This window comes from Thrips palmi, unplaced genomic scaffold (genome assembly GCF_012932325.1).
Source record: "Thrips palmi isolate BJ-2018 unplaced genomic scaffold, TpBJ-2018v1 HiC_scaffold_12, whole genome shotgun sequence".
In the NCBI taxonomy this organism is placed as follows: domain Eukaryota; kingdom Metazoa; phylum Arthropoda; class Insecta; order Thysanoptera; family Thripidae; genus Thrips; species Thrips palmi.
The window spans coordinates 7528360-7548934 of record NW_023144623.1 but is presented as its reverse complement, the minus strand read 5'-3'; the positions used below and the strand labels follow the sequence as shown (position 1 = coordinate 7548934).

General features: G+C 57.9%; 2 protein-coding genes across 6 annotated transcripts; one reads left to right on the top strand and one right to left on the bottom strand.

Moving 5' to 3' along the window:
* Positions 1-102: 102 nt before the first annotated feature.
* Positions 103-3316, top strand: LOC117640725 (RISC-loading complex subunit tarbp2-like). 4 transcript variants are annotated; one of them, XM_034377556.1, is made up of 9 exons: positions 103-255; positions 344-550; positions 1381-1533; positions 1612-1741; positions 1814-1983; positions 2074-2195; positions 2283-2483; positions 2567-2675; positions 2857-3316. In XM_034377556.1, the coding sequence occupies exons 2-9, from the start codon at positions 433-435 to the stop codon at positions 2982-2984; spliced, it is 1131 nt and encodes a 376-aa protein (XP_034233447.1). In that variant the 5' UTR covers positions 103-255; positions 344-432; the 3' UTR covers positions 2985-3316. The 4 variants fall into 4 exon arrangements, with proteins under 4 accessions (XP_034233447.1, XP_034233450.1, XP_034233448.1 ...); XM_034377557.1 differs by having other exon boundaries at positions 230-246; XM_034377559.1 differs by lacking the exon at positions 344-550 and having other exon boundaries at positions 161-299.
* Positions 3317-3323: 7 nt separating this feature from the next.
* On the bottom strand, positions 3324-18760 carry LOC117640722 (probable 3',5'-cyclic phosphodiesterase pde-5). 2 transcript variants are annotated; one of them, XM_034377549.1, is made up of 13 exons: positions 18679-18760; positions 8697-8843; positions 8288-8325; positions 7769-7980; positions 7558-7678; positions 7255-7472; positions 6604-6840; positions 6117-6533; positions 5808-6045; positions 5401-5729; positions 5133-5325; positions 4787-5047; positions 3324-4672 (listed from the first exon to the last, which is right to left on the bottom strand). In XM_034377549.1, exons 1-13 carry the CDS (start codon positions 18743-18745, stop codon positions 4553-4555), a joined length of 2598 nt encoding a protein of 865 aa, XP_034233440.1. In that variant the 5' UTR covers positions 18746-18760; the 3' UTR covers positions 3324-4552. The 2 variants fall into 2 exon arrangements, with proteins under 2 accessions (XP_034233440.1, XP_034233442.1); XM_034377551.1 differs by lacking the exon at positions 18679-18760 and adding an exon at positions 8922-8954.
* Positions 18761-20575: the final 1815 nt, after the last annotated feature.

Sequence of the window (20575 nt, the reverse complement as noted above, 5' to 3'; positions counted from 1 at the left end):
CGACGGTTCTCCACGTTTCGCAATGTTCCAACCGCAAGCCTTCTCCAGAACAAAGGATAAATTTTGCATAAAGATCAAGTGTCAGTGAGGTAAACCTATTCTCTTCATCTGACTTACCACCTCTCTGTTCTTGCTTGCTGCTCTAGCTTGCTCCATAGTTGGCAGAAGTGGTAAATTTTGCGAGTCTCAGCTTGTCCAGTCTTGACCTTCGATCTTGATTGTTGCATCACCAACCCGTCCGGTCACGTCAGTGTGGTGCGTTCTGTCGTTGCACCGGCTCCCTTTCTGCCCTGTTGAAGGTGCGTTTCCGTGGTCGAGTACGGGCTATTTCGTGATGTTCCAGGAAGCTTGATCCTCGAACATTCTTCACTGATCATCCAAAGATCATCCTCGAGGCCCACTAGGAATAGCCCGCTAGTACTCACATTCACAATGCCAAACGAAGGAACAGAAGAAGCGAACTCATTGAAACGACCGTTGGAGGCGTTGGATGAAAACGGGAATGAGAACAAACAGGATGACGGAAATTCGTCGTTGCCAAAAAGACCTAGTGAGTGACATTTCTTATTTGTTTGACACTACCGCTGTAGCGGCCGCTGTTTTGGTGTTGATGCTCTCTTGTCAAACGGATCATCATTTTACTGCCTTTCCACTAATTTCCTCCGTGTTCATTGGGATGATAATAGGGAGGCGTTTTATTGGGTTTCAGTGGCTTTAAGTGTGAGACAAAAGGACAGACACTTTTCCTTCTACTTTTCTCGGGTCGGGGATTCACCGAAAGGTGGTGGGTAGTGGAGTGGGGAGGAAGGGAGGGAGGCTTAGTTTTCTTTTACTTTTTCTTCTTCTTGCTGTATACGTTTGCCGAATAATGATCTCTTACCTTTTCACACTTCACACGATATTGTAAACTGTTCGCTGTCAAAGGTGATGTGATATCTCGGAAGCTCGTCTTTTTTAAGAATCGACGACAGTCTTCATCAGTATCAAATAGGTTAGTTTTGTCTCTTTCAATGATGAATGAGACAGCCAAACACCTGCCAATATCTTTGTTGACATAAGATTTTCCTGTCGTGCAGGGTTACAATTGTGCGCAAAGTGTCATACAATTGTAATGTAGGATGTCAGTTTGCGTTTTGAGTCGTAGGGAAGTAGCTTTAACATTCGCCTCTCGCATGGACTACTCTTAGACCTAAATTCTACAACGTTCATTTGTGCTTTTGGCGATAGGCAAGTGGTACGATTGACTGTTTTGACATTTGCCAATGCCTCCTTACAACTTAGAGCCTTTCCTCAATATCTCATCAGCATTGTGATAAAATTCTTATTTCATTGTTATTATTCAAGATGTGTAATTCTAATAGTTGCGTTTCTCTCTTCTAGAAATGACTTGCAATCAAACTGCTGTTGCTATTTTGCAAGAGCTATGCATGAAGCGAAAATGGAATCCGCCACTCTACGAAAACACAGACATCAGTGGGCCCTCTAATGACCCAATGTTTGAAGTTTCTGTTACCCTCTGCAATGGAATCAAAGGTTTGGTGCTCATTTGATTGAACATTTGGTGCAAGTTCCAGTGACCCTTTTTACCTCTGGTATGTGCTGTTGTTTCAGGAGTTGGTAGAGGACGACAAAAGAAAGCAGCTAAACATGATGCAGCAAAGAAAGCGTTGGAACAACTGAAGGAAAAGGCTTTGACAGATGGTAGCGATAGACCTGTTACTACTGTTCAGAGCAAGGGGCCGTGAGTATTGTGCCCTGTCTCATATGCCCTCTAAAGTAAATTATGTTCTTTATTAATTTTTACTTTTTGCAGGATAAACCCTCATGAAGATGCTAGTGGACTGAATGCTGTCGGAGAGCTTCAAAATTTGTGCATGGCTAAACGCTTTCCAGCACCTGAATACACAGTTATTGGAGATGAAGGAGAGCCACATGAGAAGCGGTTTACCTACAAATGTACTGTCTCTCAAAGGAGTGCGACAGGTTTGTGAGGATTCCAAACTGAGCTTGTGTATGTCTTTGGGTTAATATTTTATGCTGTCTTTTTAAAATTGGTGTCTGATACTTTTCTAGGTGTCGCACGCAAAAAGCAACTTGCAAAGCACTATTCTGCACTAGAAATGCTGAAGATTCTCAATTCAAGCATGAAAACGATTCTAGATGAAATTCCTAATGATCCTGCTGTTTCTTCAATGGTACATATGTTAATTCATTTTGCAACCTTGTAATATTTTTTTGTGTCCATTTCAATTTAATTGTTTTTTAAAACCTTTTTGCTGCAGTATTCCCAAAAAAACAAAGAAGTGCCTGTTTCAGTTTTAGAAAAGCACAAGAAAACAGATACTGAAGTTGTGGAACGATATAAAATTCTCAGAGATAATATTGCTGAAATTCCCTCAGCACCGTTGATCAGTCCAGGAACTAAATTTGCGGACTACCATCTTAAGTTTGCCTCACAGCTGGAGGGCTACAAAGATATCGTGGTAAATTTTTCTTTTTGATTTAGAATTCTCTGACAACTTTTGTTGATTGCTTATCTAATTTTGTGCTTCTGTTCTACTTTCAGGCAAAGCCTGTAATCAAGACCGAGCCAAATCCCTTCAAGAAATTACAAATGATAGCAGAGGAACTTCAGTTTAAGATCTGTGTAACCTCAGAACAAGGCAAGGATGGAAGTAAGTTTCATTTCTGTTTCAAGAAGTCGTATAAATAACAGTGAATTAAATGAAGTTGAAGGAAGGATAGTCACTGAAATCTTAAAGTGTATGGGTCCCCTGTTAATTGGGAGCTTTAGCGAATCACCATTTCTTTCTATACCTTGGGTAGTTCCATAATCCAGAAATTTCTCTGTTGCAGGATCCATTGTCTTTGTTCAGCTTGAAACAGAACCACCAACTATACAGGCTGGGCTTCATAAAGATGAGTCTGCTGCCACGCAGCAAGCAGCTCTCAATGTTCTACAATTTCTTGATATAATGTGCTAGCTATTGTTTCAATCTCATAATTTAGTCCAATTTGCTAGATCATCTCAAATGCATGTATGTGATATTGGCCATTAAGGCAGATTTTGGTGCTTTTCTGGCAAAAGTAGGGAATGGCACTTACTGTGCTCATCCAAATATCTCTTTTGTAAATTGTTGTAATTTCAGATAGGTCATAAAAGTGAATTATGATTCTTCCTATGACCTCATGGTGTTCTGTGTTAATTTCTTTCAACTTGAAATTCTGACCTCTTCAAGTGTTTTATAAATGTTTATTTGTTATTTTAATTTGGGAGGGGAAAAGTTTAATTAAAAAAAACTCTTTTTTTACGCAACCACAGTGCTGTTCAACTTTTTTCTTTCCCTTGAATAACCAGTCACAAAATATATTACATCCTTTGAATAACTTTCACATACATATACACATACACTTTGCATATCTCAAGGCTCAGCTCCAGGTACTTACAATGCTATAGCATGTTGAGAAATTAGACTAAGTTCAGTCTAAGAGAAGATTCTTTATAGTTAAGGTCATATTAAAAGATAAAACTTGGTAATCACATCAATTTTTTGCCTACATAATTGATCCAGATGATGGTCTCAAACACAGAAACTTAAAAGGAAACCTATTGATCAAAAATGTTGTCCATGGGATAATAAATACAATCCAATTCAGCAGATGGGAAATTTGAACAAAAATTGTGACATTTCTGGAATGTTCTTTGGAATAACAGGCACTCCTTCAGCACACAATCACTATCTTTGAAAAACATAAATATGATATGTGAGATGAAAAGATAAATCAAGTTTAAGCTACAATACCCAAACACTTCTTTAGGAGGAACAAATGGGACTTGTTCGCTTATTGCCCGACTGAAGTGCATTAATACTGAGAAAATGTGAATGGGTGTCACTAAATTCCATGAAATCGGGCTGAAGGCTGGTGAACTGCGACAGGCCGCCGTGGACAAGCAGAAGAACCACAAACGAACTCTACAAATTCACGCCTCTAATGGACGAGTCTGAGGGTGTCCCACGTGAGCCGACCCGGCCGATAGGACCCATCTTCACTTTGCCTTCGCGCTTTGCAGGCATAGGACAGCATGGGAGGTGGGCCACCCACCGTCCTCACTAACTCAGCGGTGTGTTGCGGGGCGGGTATGGGAGGCCTCCAAGAGCAGCACGCTGAATGAGCGGCCAAAATTCATCGAAATTCAAACTCGAAGTTATCTCTACTTTATACGCATCATTATTTCTTAAAACTCACAACATTGTAACAACTATAGACATACACACACGCACACTCACACAAACGCACACACATCACAGTCGACACATATCAGCGCAAAACTGGGGGGACACGCCTCCCAGAAGGGATCGAAATAGTGGCTAGGTCAGTTCGGAAACGAGATATCCTACTTAAGTCTAAAGTAAGGGGGAAATTCGTATCGCAGCTCGTTGGCTGTCACTGATGACACTCGCGCGAGTCGACGGCGACACGGAAGGGTCCCTAAATGAAGGCGAAGAACGGTGATGCATTGGGGAGGAGACGGTCAGTGACAAGTCAGTGACTAGGTCGGGGCGCTCCGAGTCGCCTCGTCCGAAGAGTCGGGCGCAGAGCCACCGTGGGACAGGGAAGCAATCGCCGAGGGCGAATCCGAATCCAGGGAGAGTGTCGACTGCAGCGGCCCCTGTAAAGGGAAGCACAGGGTAAACCAATTTCGTCGAGAGCGGTGAAGGTAAAATTAATTGCACAGCGTTTCGGTGATGGGATGGAAGCACGCATGGGGTGCTCATCAACGCACTGCTGTGGTGAGGGGCGCGGTCGGAGGTGCCCCGTTGGGAGTCTTGTGAGGGGTCCCGTTGGGGGGACCGTTGGGAGGCCCGTTCGCCCCGTGGGGTGGCTCGCCGGAGTCTTGGCTGCCCCGCGCGCCCCGCCGGGAGTTGTCCAGCTCCCTCCAGCGCTCCAGGTTGGTGCGGCACTCGTCCAGCAGCGGCCTGGTGTCCGGGATCAAGGCGCTGAGCAGCGAGTAGCAGGGCAAGCAGATGCCCGTCAGGAAGCCCACCTGCGGGCAAGAGGATCCGGGTTCAAGCCACTTGAATTGGTATTTTTTGGCGTGTTCCTGTAAAAGGCCGAGGCGGGTGCCGTACCTGCGACGCCGCTTGCTGGTCGGGCTGGTTGCGGTCCATCATGGGGATGGGCACCATGCCCACGGCCCGCTCCTCGTCGCCCTGCTGGTAGAACTCCTCGAAGATGACCTTGACCGTCTTGACCTGCAGCTCCCAGGGCTTGGCGCTGGCCGACAGGTCGCTGGCGGTCATGGCGATGGCGCCCAGGAACAGCCTGGAAGAACACCAGCCGGTCAGGGTCGCGCCGGCGCGGCGTGCGAGTGCGAGAGAGACGGAGAGGTGTTCTTACCGGTGCTCGTCGTTGTCCCACGAGAAGGCCCCGCTGCTGACGAGCCGCGTGAGTCGCTCGCGGTTGGGGAAGAAGGCGGCCAGGTCGGTGGCCAGGATGCAGTGCTTGAGCAGCCCCAGCACCTGCTTGTACTCGCTGTTGGTCAGCTTCTGGAAGATGTTGTGTCCCTGCTGCTGCAGGATGGCCACGGTCTGGTTGAAGTGGTGGTGCTCCATCGTGGACGTGCTGTAGACGCTGGCCAGCGGCGACTCGGTCTCCAGCATGAACTGGTTGTTCTTGCCGCGGTGGTCCAGGTCGTGGCACAGCGAGCCGATGTACAGCGCCAGCGCCTGCGGCAGACCTCCACGTCAGCACACCAGCACGTCACTCACCACAGTACTTGATGAGAACGAACGAAATGGCCGCACCTCCTCCTCGCGGAACACCCCTCCGGAGTGCTTGATGATGGCGTACATGGTGTTGGCCACCGAGAAGCCGTGCGTCCAGTTGTGGTACGGCACCCGCCGGTAGTTCTTGCGCACGGTCAGCGTGAAGCGGATCAGGCTGTCCTCGTCGAAGCGACTCAGGCCGAACAGGTCCTTGAACATGAACACGGCGTGGCGGGCCTTCTCCAGGTCGTCGATGTCGAACACGTTGAAGTGGAACCTGCGGGAACGGACGTTAGTCATGCGGACGGAATGCGCCACGCTCCTCGGTATACGTCCACGCTCACTCACTGGTCGACCTGCGGCAGCGCGTCCGGCACGCCGCGCCCCAGCATGTCCTGCACCTCCTCGTCCAGGCACGTGTTGTGGTAGCTCAGCACGTCCAGCGCGACGCGGTACTTCTGCTCCGAACGCCGGATCTTGTCGTACAGCTTGGCGTGGTGCAGGGCCAGCCCGCAGTACACGGCGAACGTCTCGAAGGCCTCCTCGTCCTCCTTGTTGAAGGTCCCGGACCGCTTGTTGACCATCTGCACGACGCCGATGAGGGCGCCGCGGATGAAGATGGGCATGCAGAGGATGGAGCGGGTGCGGTAGCCCGTGAGCTGGTCCACGGACCGGTTGAAGCGCGGGTCCGAGTACGCGTCGGGGATGTTGAGCACCTCCCCCGTGCGTGCCACCTGGCCCGCGATGCCCGTGCCCATCGGGAACCTGGCGGAGCCGAGCCCGAACGTGACGTCATCGTCGGGGACCCGAATACTTGACGTACCTCACGACGTACCTGATCTCCTCGGTGTGCAGCTTGTAGGCGGAGGCGAGCGAGTCCTCCGAGCCGGCGCCGGCCTCGAAGCCCTGCTGCTGCTGCTCGCCGCCCACGTCGAAGATGCGCGCGTACAGCTCGCCCGAGCGCGCGTCCAGCAGGAACAGCGACGCCCTGTCCGCGTCCACCAGCCGCTGGGCGAAGTTCATCACCTTGGTCACCAGCAGGTCCATGCTCACCATGTCCTGGAAGATGGACCTGCGCGGGCAGAGCCGGGGCAGAGCCGGCAGGGCAGTGTTACCGAAAACTTCCAGGGTCGAAAAAGTTGCGTACCTCAGCCTGCCTACAAGGCAACTTATCGAGTGACTAGAAATTACTTGGAAGAATTCTTTTGACACTGGTGTGCTTTTTTTGCTGTGTTTTATTTTGTGCCTTTTATGTGGCAACACTGGGCACTGGAGCGGTGCGCGCGGGGCGGCGCGGCCGTCAGCCTGCGAGCGGCGGCGTAGGCCGGCCCGCAACACAGCCGTGTCTCGCGGGCTGGCCCAGCCCTGTTCTCGCAGGCGCCCTACGGCACCGACCGGTGCCGTCGTTCTGTCTCTGTCGCACTCACGGGGCGTCCCGTGGGTGTGTGTCAGAGAGAGAGAGAGGGGGGGAGGCGTGCACACGTACTTGACGACGGTGAGCAGGAAGTCATTGAGCCTGCGCTGGCGGTCCTGCGACAGGTAGAGGTGCGCGTAGTGCAGCGCGATGCCGCCCCACACCAGGTACGACTGGCTGATCTCCTCGTCCTCCTCGTGGAACGGCGCGTTGTGGGGGCCGCGGCGCAGCTCCAGGACGCCGGCCAGCGAGCCGTCGGGCTGCAGCACGGCCTGGCACATGACGTGGCCCTGGGGGAGCAGGGCGCACAGGGTTCGCGTCAGTTCGGCTGTCCGTCACCGCTTATACAGTGTGCGGGAATGAGAGGCTGCTCACGTTGTAGGCCAGTCCGTTGGGGAACCGGGGGTCCGGTTCGGTGTAGGACAGTCTGACGGGCTCCCTGGTCCTCGCCACGAAGCCGGGGACGGTGACGCCGGAGGAGCGGCGCGCCGAGGACCTGCGGCACAAGGACGCCGTAAAACACGGGTAACTTTCATTTATTAAAAAAATAAAATCGACAAAAAAAAAGCTCTGCGCGCAAGCGTACCCGGTGAGCGGGGTGGGCTCCTCCTCGCCGACGTACTCCGTCAGGTTGTCGGGCTCGCCCTGCTCGGCGAGGAACAGGCGGAAGCCGTCCGCGCTCACGGCCGAGCTGATGCACCCCGCCAGCTCGAACAGCACGTGCGCGCGCGACGGGCCGCGCTGCAGGGACTGCGTCAGCTCCTGCAGCATCTGGCGCTTGTCGGCGTGGACGCAGAACTGCGGGGACAGCAACAACAACAACGGGACCAATAACAACAACAAGTGCACGGCCGTGACAACGGGCTGGCGCAAGGAAGGCGCTCTGTTTGAACCTGGCGATTCGATCATCGGAGCCCCACTGGCCTCTTCTCTTTGGCGAGCAGGGGAAAGAACCAAGGAAAAGGAGCCGGCACGGCAGGACGGGCTGGCCGGGGCTGCCCCTGGGCGCTGTATCGAGTTTCAGCGCGGAAAACGAGTGAAAGACGTAGTCGCTGAGGGGACTGGACGCGTGCTGCCCTCCCCCTCCGCCTGCAATGCCACTCACCTTCCACCGAGACAGCGAAGTCTTCCTTCCGTTCTTCCCTGCAACAGAACGCATAACAAAGCCTCTGTGACACAGCGCCATGTTGACAACGCCCACATTCGTAAACAAACTCGTTCGCCATGTCCGTGCCCGTGGCTCGGCCCGTTGGCAACGCTCGCCCAGGGCCGCAGACCAGTAGCTTTTTTTTTGTTTTTGTTTAGACAGTTTGTCAGTGAATTGACAGTCGGGAGTCTGTGCGTTTTTACGCGGCCATATCTTTTCATAAAAGGGGATGGGTTAGCCATAGAAATGAATGCGGCGAAAAAAAAAGGCAGGAAACAATTGGTTACGTATATCGTGCAACGCCAGAAGCACGGACTTCTCTAAAATGGGGCCACTGTTAGTGAGTGCGACGCTCTCTCTATCTCACCCGCGCCCTGCTGGGCCTGCTTCTTGGCGCGCTGCGTCTTCCGGATGATCCACCGCTCCAGCGTCTCCAGCTCCAGCTCGTCCATGACGTGCTTCTCCAGCACGTCGGGGTGCGCGCGCAGCCACGCCAGCACCGCCGCCGCGTCCACTGGAACGGAACGACCGAATGAAAAGCGTGCGGTGGATCGGGACTCGAACCCGCGTCCGGCTGGTCCGGCTTGCTTACGCGCGGAGGGCTGGTCGCGCTCCTCGGAGTCCTCGCGCCTCGGCCCGGCCGGCGTCCGCGCGGGACCCTCGCCGACGACGCCGACCCCCGGCACGAAGCGGCCCTCCGCGCCGTCGGTCCCCGCCGCGTTGGACTCCATGGCGGCGCCCTCGCCGCCCGAGCCAGCGCCCGACTGGCAGCAGGTCCCTGGAACACAGAACGCACACGGCTGAGTCGCGGCGAAGCGTGACGAAGCGTGACGAAGCGTGACGAAGCGTGACGAAGTGTGACGAACCCGTAGTGATTTCCTCCCCGCCGTTTTTATGTCGTTAGTAAAAGAGCGACGCTCAATTAGGTGGTTTACGGCGTCGTACAAGACCAGCAAGACTCCCTTTCTCGCTCTATCTCTCTCGCACTCCCGTGAGGGCGGCAGAGGGAGAGAGACAGAGCGACGAAAGCGGTGTTCGGCCCCGAGGCAGCCCCAAGGCCAGGGTCGCCAGGTCACGTCGTGTTTCGGCCGTCTTACTCGGTCCAGTGATTCCGGCGCTCTGTCTCTCTCGCGGGCATGGGGCGTCGTGCGTGGGCGCGAGAGAGACAGGGAGCACTGTTCACTCGGCAGCGCCAAGTGGCCAGGCGACCGGAAATTGTCCTGTTTCGAGGCGGATGGCCCAGGATGGCACGGCGATGGCCCGAACGACGGCCGGGATTCTTATTTTAAATCGGCCATCGCGGACCTGGAGCGGGGAAATCGATTCGAAAACAATCAGCGACCGGAGAGGGAGAACGAGCTCGGCTCCTGCAAGGCTCCAGCAAGGTTTGAGGACTGTCCGAGCCAGGCTCCAGGAAAGCTCCCGCAATCAGTTTTCCAGTTCGCTTTACGTCCCAGTCGTACCTACCACCATGTTCGTGGTCCAGCAACTTGACTCTGGACAGTATGCGCTCCGTCGCTCTGTCTCTCTCGCACCGATACGGCACGTCCCGTGAGTGCGAGGGAGACAGAGCGCGGGCCCGACTGCAGAGATGCGCTGCAGTTTACAGTGGCGGAAACTTGGAGCGCTTCAGTTTCCAGTGCGGTGGTAAAATAATTAAGCGGTGCCTGGCGATCCTGGAAGCTTGGAAGCTGGAGGCACGCTGGAAGCACGCTGGAAGCCTGGATCGGATTAATGGGCAAACTCCTCGCGCGGATTAGCGCAGCCCCGCAGCCCGGCCCAGGCCGGTGCGTGAGGTTTTACAATTTCCGCCGCAGAAGGCTCGACGCCCGGTCGCTCTGTCTCTCTCGCACGCCGGCGGCACGGCCCACGAGTGCGACAGAGACAGAGAGAGAGAGAGAGAGACAGAGGCGAGGGCATCGGGCCGCATAGGGCTCCGAGGCGCCGAAGTGAGGATCAATAATTGGGATGGAGAAGGCATTTTGTTTTTGTTTTGAGTCGCCTGGGAGCGAGAGACAGAGCGCCGCGTCTTGGACAGCGAGCCGCAGCGCCCAGCCCCTTCTTCCGTCTCGTTCGGTATAATGAGGAGGCTTCTCGCTTCTCTCTTCTCGCCGAGCCAGCGTGCCGCGCGGCCCGGGTTCGCGCCCTGCTGGAGCCAAAAAACAACAAGAACAAAAACAGAAACGACAAGAAAGGCGGCGCGCGACCTTTCTGCGCCCGGATTGACATCCGCCCCGCGAAGCGCGAAGCAGCGAGAGCCCGTTCATTAGAACAGGAAACGGAGGGGGGGGGGGGCTGTGCCCCGAGGCGCGCCGCGCGGAACAGCAAACCGCTGCTTTCTGCTTGACCGCCGAGACGAGGACACGTCGCCCGTCCGAGCCTCGGCCACGTTCGGCCAGCAGCAGAACAGGATGGCCCCGAACGGCGTGTCCTCTCTCGCACCCCGTCGGCACGCCCCGTGAGTGCGAGAGAGACAGAGCGACGCCAGCGTTACGCCAGCGGAGTCAGCCTGGTGGCGTCACGCGCGTCGCGACACCCGCCAGCCTCGCCAGCAGGCAGCAGCAGGGTGGGCCGGAGACAAATTTTAGTGCCACCAAAATGCTTGTCCTGCCCCTCTCGTGGCAGCCATAAAACAGAACGTCACCCCGCTCCCTGCCCCCCTCCCGCTAGGCCTCGCCGGCAGCAGCACACACGGTCGGCGTGGCGTGGCGTGGCGTGGCGTGGCGGGTCCGAAACCGGCAACGTGAGGCAAAATGTCCAGAGACAGCCCCCTCCCCTCGGAGGTCCCCGTCGCCTCGTTCACAGTGTGGAAGGCCCCTCCGCCACGGCCGCCACCGCCGCCACGGGGTGGTGGAGGCCCTGTACCTGTCCCAAGAGAAACGGACGGACACACACACACGCACGGCGTCGCACGCACACACACGCCGCGGCGACAGTGTTGCTCCCTGCAGCAGTCCTTTTCAACCAGCAAGCTCGTAAAAATAGAGCCTCTGCCGTTCTCTTCCGTTCTCGTCCACACCGCAAGCACCCCAAGCAGGCGACGCAGGCAGGACGCAGGCTGAGGCGCCAGGTTCGGTGCGGTATACTCGTCTGAGCCGTTCCTAAACCAAACTTTAGTGAAAAGTTTCTGAAAACCCGGTCTCTTTTATCGTCAAAATGAAAGGGCGTTTTGGCAGCGAGCTAGACTCTCTAGACGTCGCTCCGTTTGCCGTCGCCGCACACTCCATCACCCGCTTGTTCTCCCCGGGATAGAGTCCCGTGTCTAAGCCCCGCACGGCCCTCACGGCACGACCTTCGAGTTAGGTCGGATCCTGCCAAGGGACGGCTAGCCAGTGTCCCCCCGGCTCCCTGGCTCCAGGCCGCAGGAGCTTATTTGAGGTTTTCTTTCTCTCTCTAAAATAATCGCGCCGCTGTTCCTATCGGACAGGCGACAAGGGGGGACAAAATGATTTTTATCCAAGAGAGGGGACCGCCGGACGGACGCGTCCCTAAGCCCCAACCACCTCGGCTCAGACCGCCCCGCCCCGCCCCGCCCCGCCCCGCCCTGCCCTGTCAATCTGGCGGTCTTTCTGGCACACCTGTGTCCCCGCAGGTTCCCGCTGCATGGTCCTTGGGGCCCGCGCCTACCAAGTCCCTGCCGAGTCCTGCCGAGTCCTGGCGAGCGACTCCGGAGCGTCGTTTCGTCGCTCCGTCTCTCTCGCGCTCAGGCTGGTCGCCCCACGAGTGCAAGAGAGACGGGGCGACTCTGCGGCACCGGCCTGCCGCGGTCCCTTCCTTACCGCTGGCCTTTTGCGCCGGCATTATATTGCCTCGGGACAAAATTGGGCCTCCTGAATATTTCACGAAAAAAAGGGGTTCGCGACCTTGTCTTGGCCGCCTGAAGGGCCTGCACGGCCCGAAGGGTGCGCCGAAGGGGCACTCTTTTTTTTATTGATCATCACGCACGTACCTAGTTTGCCCCCGCGGGGACTCCCGGGGGGCATTTATTTGCAAAAGCGAGGCCCTGCGTTGGCTGCGTGTTGACCGAAACCGATACAAAAACATTGGCGTGGCTTTTACCTTGTCTTTCTTCCTCCGGGTGTTGGCGACGCGGCGAGCAACCCTTTGATGCTAATCGCCTCGAGACCTAACGTCGTTTGCCAAATAATGTTGTCCTCAGTCCGCGGAGGCGGGGCGGGGCGGGGGGGGGGGGGGGGGGGGGGACGGAAGCACCGCCCGCGGGGACCAACAGTACTCGTCGGCTACAACCCCCACCCCTCGCGGCCGCCCCCCTGCCCCCAGCTCGCTCCCGGCGCGAACTTGACAAGGTTCACTTCGCCTTCGCCTTCGCCTCCGCCGAAGCAAAGCACTATCAGTCTGTCTATCTGCAGTTCCTCCGTCCGCTTGTCCGCGCCCATTCGTTCCTATTCGGTTAGTCGGCGAGCCTCTCTCGCAGGCGGACCAGCCAGACATTGAGTTTAGGTCAGTCAGGCGGACGGCGGCCGACCGCTCTGCAGCATGGGGCCCTTCGGGCCCTTCCTGGCCGTCACACTGCTACAGGTGGCTTGGCTGGCGTGGCCCTCCGCGCCCTTAGGCCTGGCAGGCGCGAAGGGTGGTCAAGGCTGGCAATAAGGGAGACCTCCCTCTCGGTCTCGCTCGACTCGCTGCCTCCTTGGCCCGCCCTTAGCCCAGCCCCAAGGCCCCAGGCCCGAAGGGCATTGTTCCCTGCAAGGGCTTGAGGGGGGACGGGGGTCGTTTTGCAGTGCTGTGCCATGACTGTGCGCCTTCGCGCCCTCCCCCTTCCAGACCCCAGCCGTTTCAAAACGACAGAATTCGACTCAACAAATGCGTGGCTTCCAATACACTGACTGGGGGCAGTCGCCCTGGCGTGGCGTGGAGGGGTGGAGGGGAGAAAGAGAAAGGGAGAGAGGGGGAGGGGAGACGCAGCCGCCACTCTGATATGGCCCGGCCTGGTCGGCGGCGATACAGGCGAGGCCGGCCTGGCCGACGCAGGCTGAAGCTCAAAGCAAGCCAAAGCAAGCCAAAGCAAGCCAAAGCAAGCCAAAGCAAGCCGAAGCAAGCCGAAGCAAGCTCCGTGAAGCGCGCCACGCCTCGCCTCGCCTCGCCTCGCCACGCCGTGGCAGCGCCCAGCGCTCGGCCATGGCTCGGTAGGCCGCATCAAAAATCACCGATTTTTGCGAATTGACATTTTTCTGAAAGATCATGTTCAGAAACGACCCTCCACCAAATTTGAGCGCGTTCCGACAACGGGAACCCGAGGCGCACAGGGCCTAAAGATTTGCGGTCCGCGGGTTGCCTACCTCTAGCTGCTACTTCTCGGCGCCGCGGCTCTCTGCTGGTGCACTCAAGGAACGCAACACAGCGTTGGGGCTGTCCTTTGGGGTCAGTACTACACATTCAATACGTTTTGAGCACCGCCGAGTGCGACCCCGCGAGTACACCGCGAGAAAACCGCGAAATCGGTTTACTCTACTTTCTACGCATTTGAAGCGTTCGCGGCGGGCGAAATCGCTGGTGGAGCAGCACAACTATATCGGCCAAGGACACACAAAGTTTGAGCAGAATGCGCCACCTGCATCACCGTCAAAATGAGGGGAATAGTGTTGCGCCGGGAAGCTAGGCCACTGGTTAGCCATAACAAAAGTCACCGATATTTGCAAATCGACCTATTTCCGCCTATTTCTAGCAGACCATGCTTAGAAACGACCCTTCACCGAATTTGAGCGCATTCCGATAACAGGAAAACGAGTTCCACTGGGCGAAAATATGATTGTGCCGCAGGTGGCCTACCTCCGGACCGAGCGCAACACTATTCCCCTCATTTTGACGGTGATGCAGGTGGCGCATTCTGCTCAAACTTTGTGTGTCCTTGGCCGATATGGTTGTGCTGCTCCACCAGCGATTTCGCCCGCCGCGAACGCTTCAAATGCGTAGAAAGTAGAGCAAACCGATTTCGCGGTTTTCTCGCGGTGTACTCGCGGGGTCGCACCCGACGGTGCTCAAAACGTATTGAATGTGTAGTACTGACCCCAAAGGACAGCCCCAACGCTGTGTTGCGTTCCTTGAGTGCACCAGCAGAGAGCCGCGGAGCCGAGAAGAAGCAGCTAGAGGTAGGCAACCCGCGGGCCGCAAATCAATAGGCCCTCTGCGCCTCGGGTTCCCGTTGTCGGAACGCGCTCAAATTTGGTGGAGGGTCGTTTCTGAACATGATCTTTCAAAAAATGTCAATTCGCAAAAAAAAATTTCGATTTGATGCGGCCTATGGCTCGGCCCAGCGCCACCCCGGCTAGCCAGGGCCTGCAGGCTCATTCCGAGCGGGCCAGCCCGGTCGGCCTGTCTCTCTCGCACCCACACGGCACGCCCGGCACGCCCCACTAGCGAGAGAGAGACAGGACGTCCACTCGGAATCATCAGTCTGCTGGCACGGGTTGTCCGCTTGGCTTGGCAGTGCCGGGCAGTGCGCCCCGCGCTCCGCGTAAACCCCCGTACCGACCCCGAGCCGGGCCGAGCCGGGCTCAGTGCGCTGTCGGGTCGGGGAACACGGAACACAGCACGAAACACGGCGCGGCTCGGCTCATGTTGTTTCCTTTTTCCGAGTGTCTTTTTCTGCAACAGACGCGCACGCGGTGCACCGCGCACGGACGGACTCGTTCAGTTAACAGTGGTGCAGCAGCGCAGCCCGGCGCGATCTGCGCGCCGCGCGCAGGCACGGCATCTGTTTGGTCAAGTTTTATGGCTTTAGGCGGGGACCAAGTTTATAAGACCACATCCACTGCGTCCGTGTGTGTGTGAGCCGAGGCGCGCCTGCGAGAGTGCGTGCGAGAGAGAGCGCGCGTGTGTGTGTGTGTGTGTGTGTGTGTGTGTGTGTGTGTGAGCGCACACTCGACACCAGCCCAGGGCGGGGCGGGCGGGGCGTGTGGCGTCCAGCAGCTGCGTTATTAAATTCCATCATGCACATGTCGCTAAGGCTGGCGAGGCAGTGCTGGCAAGGCGGTGCGGAGCGGTGCGCGGCCTGCGGCTTTTGCGCCACGCGTCGTTGAAATAACGCGCCGCCGAGGGGAGGGGGAGGGGGAGGGGGAGGGCGGGTCTTTGCTCTGATAAATGTGTCCAGCAGGGCCTTGGACCGCCGTGCCTGCCGTGCCGGCCGTGCCTTGGGGTGCCTCGGGCGGGCTAGGGCGGGGCACGCCCTGTGTATCGGGCTCCCCCGCACACAACGTCGCCGCCACACCGCCAACTTCAAGAAGAAGGCCCTCCTCCCCCTCCTCCTCGTCCTCGCCGCGCCACTGTTTGCGAAGAGCGGCGCCCCGTAATCCCCGCCTGTTTGCAGGGGACGCGGCACGCGCTGCTCCGGCCGCTCCGCCACCTGCAGCACGCGGGCACGCGGGGCACGCGGCACGCGGCACGCGCGGCACGCGGGGACAGATAATGGGGCGGTGACGTCACCACGCGCGGTCACGCGGCCGGCACGGCACGGCGCGGCACGGCGCGGCACGGCACCTCAAGTTACCTATTGGAACGGCATTATGTGTGTGCCTTGCTTTTGTCTATCTCTCTTTCCCTTACTAAGAAACAGGGGACACCGTCGTAGTGACGCAACGGCACCGGGGGTGGACGCGCGTCGGCAGTGGTCTGTTTGTCTGTGTGTCAGTCCGTTCGTCTGTCTGTCTGTCTGTCTGTCTGGTCTGAATGCCCGTCCGTCCGTCCGCCCACCCGCCAGAATGTCTGTCTGTCTGTCTGTCTGTCTGTCTGTCTGTCTGTCTGTCTGTCTGTCTGTCTGTCTGTCTGTCTGTCTGTCTGTCTGTCTGTCTGGCTGTCTGTCTGTCTGTCTGTCTGTCTGTCTGTCTGTCTGTCTGTCTGTTGGTTCTCCTCGCCGGCTGGGTCGTGCAATATGGGAGTTATTTAATATTCGCGGCACAAAGAGGACGTCTTTAAGCGACGCGACTACCAGCGGCAGAGTCCTGGGAAGCCGCGACGGAGGAGGCAGCGAAGAGCGGCGGGGAGGAGGCTTTCCGAGAGAGGGAGAGGGAGTGAGAGAAAGGGAGGGAGAGAGAGGGGAGGGTTGTCGTCGCGGTGACGCGTTGCGGTGTGCTTTCGGAGCGCCCCGCCGCCGCCGTCGTCGTCGCGCACCGTGGAAACCGTAGACAGCGTTAAATTCTGCGGCAGCGCGCGGCATTCCCCACCGAACAGAAATTCACGTCGCGGACAGGAAAGAAAACGGCGGGGAAACGATAAATTGTCCGCGACCGCGACGATACGCCACACGCACAAGCAGTGTGGGGGCCACTCCGAAATCCCGGCGTGGCGTGTGATTCCTCCGCCGCGGTCGCACAGCGCTGTCCCGTAATAAACCAAGCGGCTCATGGGGCGGAAAGGCCACGCCCCGCCCCTCCCCGCCCCGCCCCACCCCGCCTCTGTTCCGGCCTGCAGCCATGCAAAACTAGTATATCACGTCCGCGCCAGCATATGTCCACCCTTTGTGAGCTCAAGTCCGTGCGAGGACTCGGCGGCCTCGGCCTCGTGACTCAGCGACGACATCGCCTAGTCTCCGGAGTCCGGATTGCCCCCGGACTCATAACTACCGCTGCAGTCACGGCAGCCCCGCCCCGCCCCCGGAGCCGCAGGCCTGCGTGGGACGTATAACTACTCTAGACAAGGTTAGAGCTCGGGCTCCACAAATAGGACGCGATGCGACGACGCAGTTAAAAACACGGACGTGGTGCCAGTGGTGGATGCCTCTCACTCGAAACGAGTCTAAGGACAGCGGATGAGCCAAAACGGGATCGAGTTCGTTTGGACTCGTCTGTTCTCCTCGGGGTCCGCCATGCCAGTGTAAACCGGGCCGCCGATCGCCGCCCCCGCGCCCTCATCCGCGTCCTCGTCCACGTCCGTGTCCGGGGCGCCGGGCAAATTGGCCTAATCGCGACTCCCTGTCTGCCAGTTTAGCCCACGTACGCGCGGCGCGCCGCTTCCGGAGGGACCTCTCGTCGCGACCGTCTCTCTCGCACCCTCACGGGGCGGCCCCGTGAGGGTGCGAGAGAGAGGCACGGCGCGATCAAAGCCGCCGTCGGAAGCAGCCTGCTGCCCGTCATGATTACAGGCTCGGCTGCCACGGCGCGGCCCTCGTGATAAGCCTTGGACAAGCCTCCGACAAGCCTCCTGACATGGCGTGGCGGGGCGGGGCGGTGGCAGACATGTTGCCGGCGTAGTTAGCCGTGCGAAGTAATGATGCGTGCGTCAACCACGGGGAGGGGGGGGGGGGACTTAAGGGCTGTTTCGAGAGGGGGAAGGGAGGAGGTCTCGTCACTCCGTCTCTCTCGCACCTCCACGGTGCGGGCACCTCGAGCGCGAGAGAGACGGAGCGACGGAATGAACCTGCAGGCAGACAGGAGCATCCTCCAGAGCCAGCACGTGGCAACGTCCCTACTCGTCCACGTCCAGGGCGCTGCACTGCACCGACGCCCCGGCGTTGCTGCAGCGGCCGAAGCGTTGCCATGGAGACACAATGAGATACACGATGAGCAGCACGGTGCGGCCGGCACGAAGAGAAAAAGGAAAAGAAGGAAAGACGTCGTTTAAAAAGAGCGAGGCGACGCGCGGCTGATCCTCTGACTGGAAGCGGACTGGAGCCCAGCCTCCAGCCGAGCCAGAGAGAGACGGAGATAGCGCCTGCCACCGCCAGGGTAGGCAACCCCACGCCCGGCCAGTCGCCGCGTTGCCTATCTCCCCGGCGCTCCCTGTGCAGGCACAGTGCAGCCGCACTCTCGCCGACGTCCAGCGCCTGCTGCCGGGCGCCACGGCGCCCACCACACTGTGTGCCAGGTACACTGGAGTATATTTATTCCGGCGCCACGCCTGCCGTGCCGCGTTTGTTGATGAACCGCCCCGACCGCCCCGCGGCTACACTGGCAGGACTTTGCAAAGTTTGGCCGCAGGCGGGGCGCAGCGGGGCCACACACACACACACACACACACAACCTGCGCTAACTTTCCCTACAAAAATTTAAATGCCCCGCCCGAAGTTTGCACCTTCGCCGCGACCTCCCTCGGCGGGAGGACTTGGCCCCGCCGACGCGCCGCGACGCGCTGACGGGAAGGGTCCAGGCGGCCGGGCAGCGCGGAGATAACGCCTAAATAAATAAACTACAAATGAGAAAAGAAAACAACGTGACCTTGGGGCCGCCTTGGGGGGCGAACGCTTTCCGGGGCTAAAACCCCACCTTCGCATGTGCTTATCCGCATGTTCACCACCACCACACTGGTAAAGTTATGCCCGAGTCAAGCTTGCAGTTAGAGTTGAAGATGTTACGCTTAAATGAAGAGAAAATTTTTGCCATGGGCGCGGTACTCACTGGCCATCCTGCGCCGCCGCCACAGCTTGGTGATGCTGCCCAGGGTGTCCGTCACGGAGCTCCACATGGTGTCCGCGGCGTCCGCAGCGTCCGCGGCGCTGGGCGTCGCTCTACAGCCCGGCCGGACCCAGCCTGGCCCGCGTGGTCCGCGTGGTCCGCGTGGCGGTCTGCAAACAGCGACAACAACATTATTCCCAGCCGCAACGTCGATGCCAGACACTAACATTCTCTCTCTCGTTCATTTCAGTTGCTGTGGTTTTCCATTTCATTTGCGGGCCGCGGGGCCGTGCCGGGCCGTGGGGCTGCCTTCGTCCCGGCGCGCCGCGGCGGGGCGAGGGAGACAGACAGAGATGGGAGATACGGGGAGACAGGGGGAGGGAGGTGAAAAAGGCGGAGGCCGCCTGAATATTGGAATTCCGGTTTGACTTGTTGGTTTTGTGACGCGCCGGCGATGCACGTGGGGGGCTGGGCTATGGGTCTGCTGGCTCTGCTGGGTCTCGAGGGGAGGGGGGGGGGAGGGGAGGGGCGGGAGGGGGAGGGGAAGGGGGAGGGCGGCAAACGGCGTCACGGCGCCCTGGCCTGCCGTTCGCATTAGTTGTTCTGCAAGTGGGGCGTGCCATCCACGATCGTCACTCTGTCCCTCTCGCACTCGCGGAGTGTCCCGTACGGGTGCGAGAGAGACAGAGCGGCGAACGCCATAACTTTTCGGTGTCCGCCTCTACGCAGCAAGGGGCAGCACGGGGCGGACTGGACCGGCTGGGATTTAATTATTCCTGCTACACGTTCGATGCGGGGGAAGGGGGGAGGGGAGGGGGCAGGTGCAAACTCCTGTGTGGCCCACGGACTTTGGGGGCCTGTTGGCAGGGTGTTGACAGGGGTGCGGGTCGGCAAGGGTCGGCAAGGGGGGGCAGGGATCCACGTTACATTGATGCCGAACGAGTTTCACGGCAAACGTATACTCCCCCAACGTTCCTCCACTGCAAACCCAGAAACGGCAATCTCAGCACGGAACGGCACACGGGGCTGCAAGTGCTCCTGAAAACAACAACAACAACAGAATTCCGAATGGGCATTAACCCAAAGCAATTACTGTTATTATTGTTGTTGTTGTTGTTTGCTGCAGTGTGCCATATGAAGTTTGATGGATGGACGGATGGCCGCGCCAGGCAGGCCGGCGAGTCATTCCGCTTCGTAGATGAGCTAACGGCGAAAGCGGCGAACGTGGGGATTGGCAAACGCCTCGCCCCGGCCCGCCCCGGCCCGCCCCGCCACGGTCTATTTGCGGGGCAACGCGGCAATATTTGATGGCGGGCCGTGTCCATATAGGCGCACCTCCGCAGTGCCAAAGCGCGCTGGTCACATCGGCCGATCGTAGTGCACACACACACACACACACACACACACACACACACACACACACACACACACACTTACACACGCTAACGCACTAACACAACGTCACACATTAATCAGAAACCAGCAAAGCCAAACAGCGGCCGCCAGTTTCAACAGGCACTTGGGTATCTCGATGTGGTGCGTGACAAAGTCAGCGCACACGCCTTCCGACACGTCTACAGGTTCGTCACTCGGTCACTCGACACGCGCCCGTCCGTCACATCGTTCGTCACTCTTTCCACTCGTCCGTCACATGCTCGTCACATGCTCGTCACAAAGGCGGCCCGCTGCCGATCGCCTCCGTTCCATTATTTACGCGTCGTTACGATTCCAAGAGGCGGCAGGCTGACTCCGAGAGTCGTCGCTCCGTCTCTCTCGCACCTATACGGGACGCCCCACGGGTGCGAGAGAGACGGAGCGATTCTCGACGTCAGTGCGCTGTCTGCGTGGACCGAGGGGTGGAGCGGGTCGCCGGCCAAGAAGAGGAGGCAGACAAGGAGAC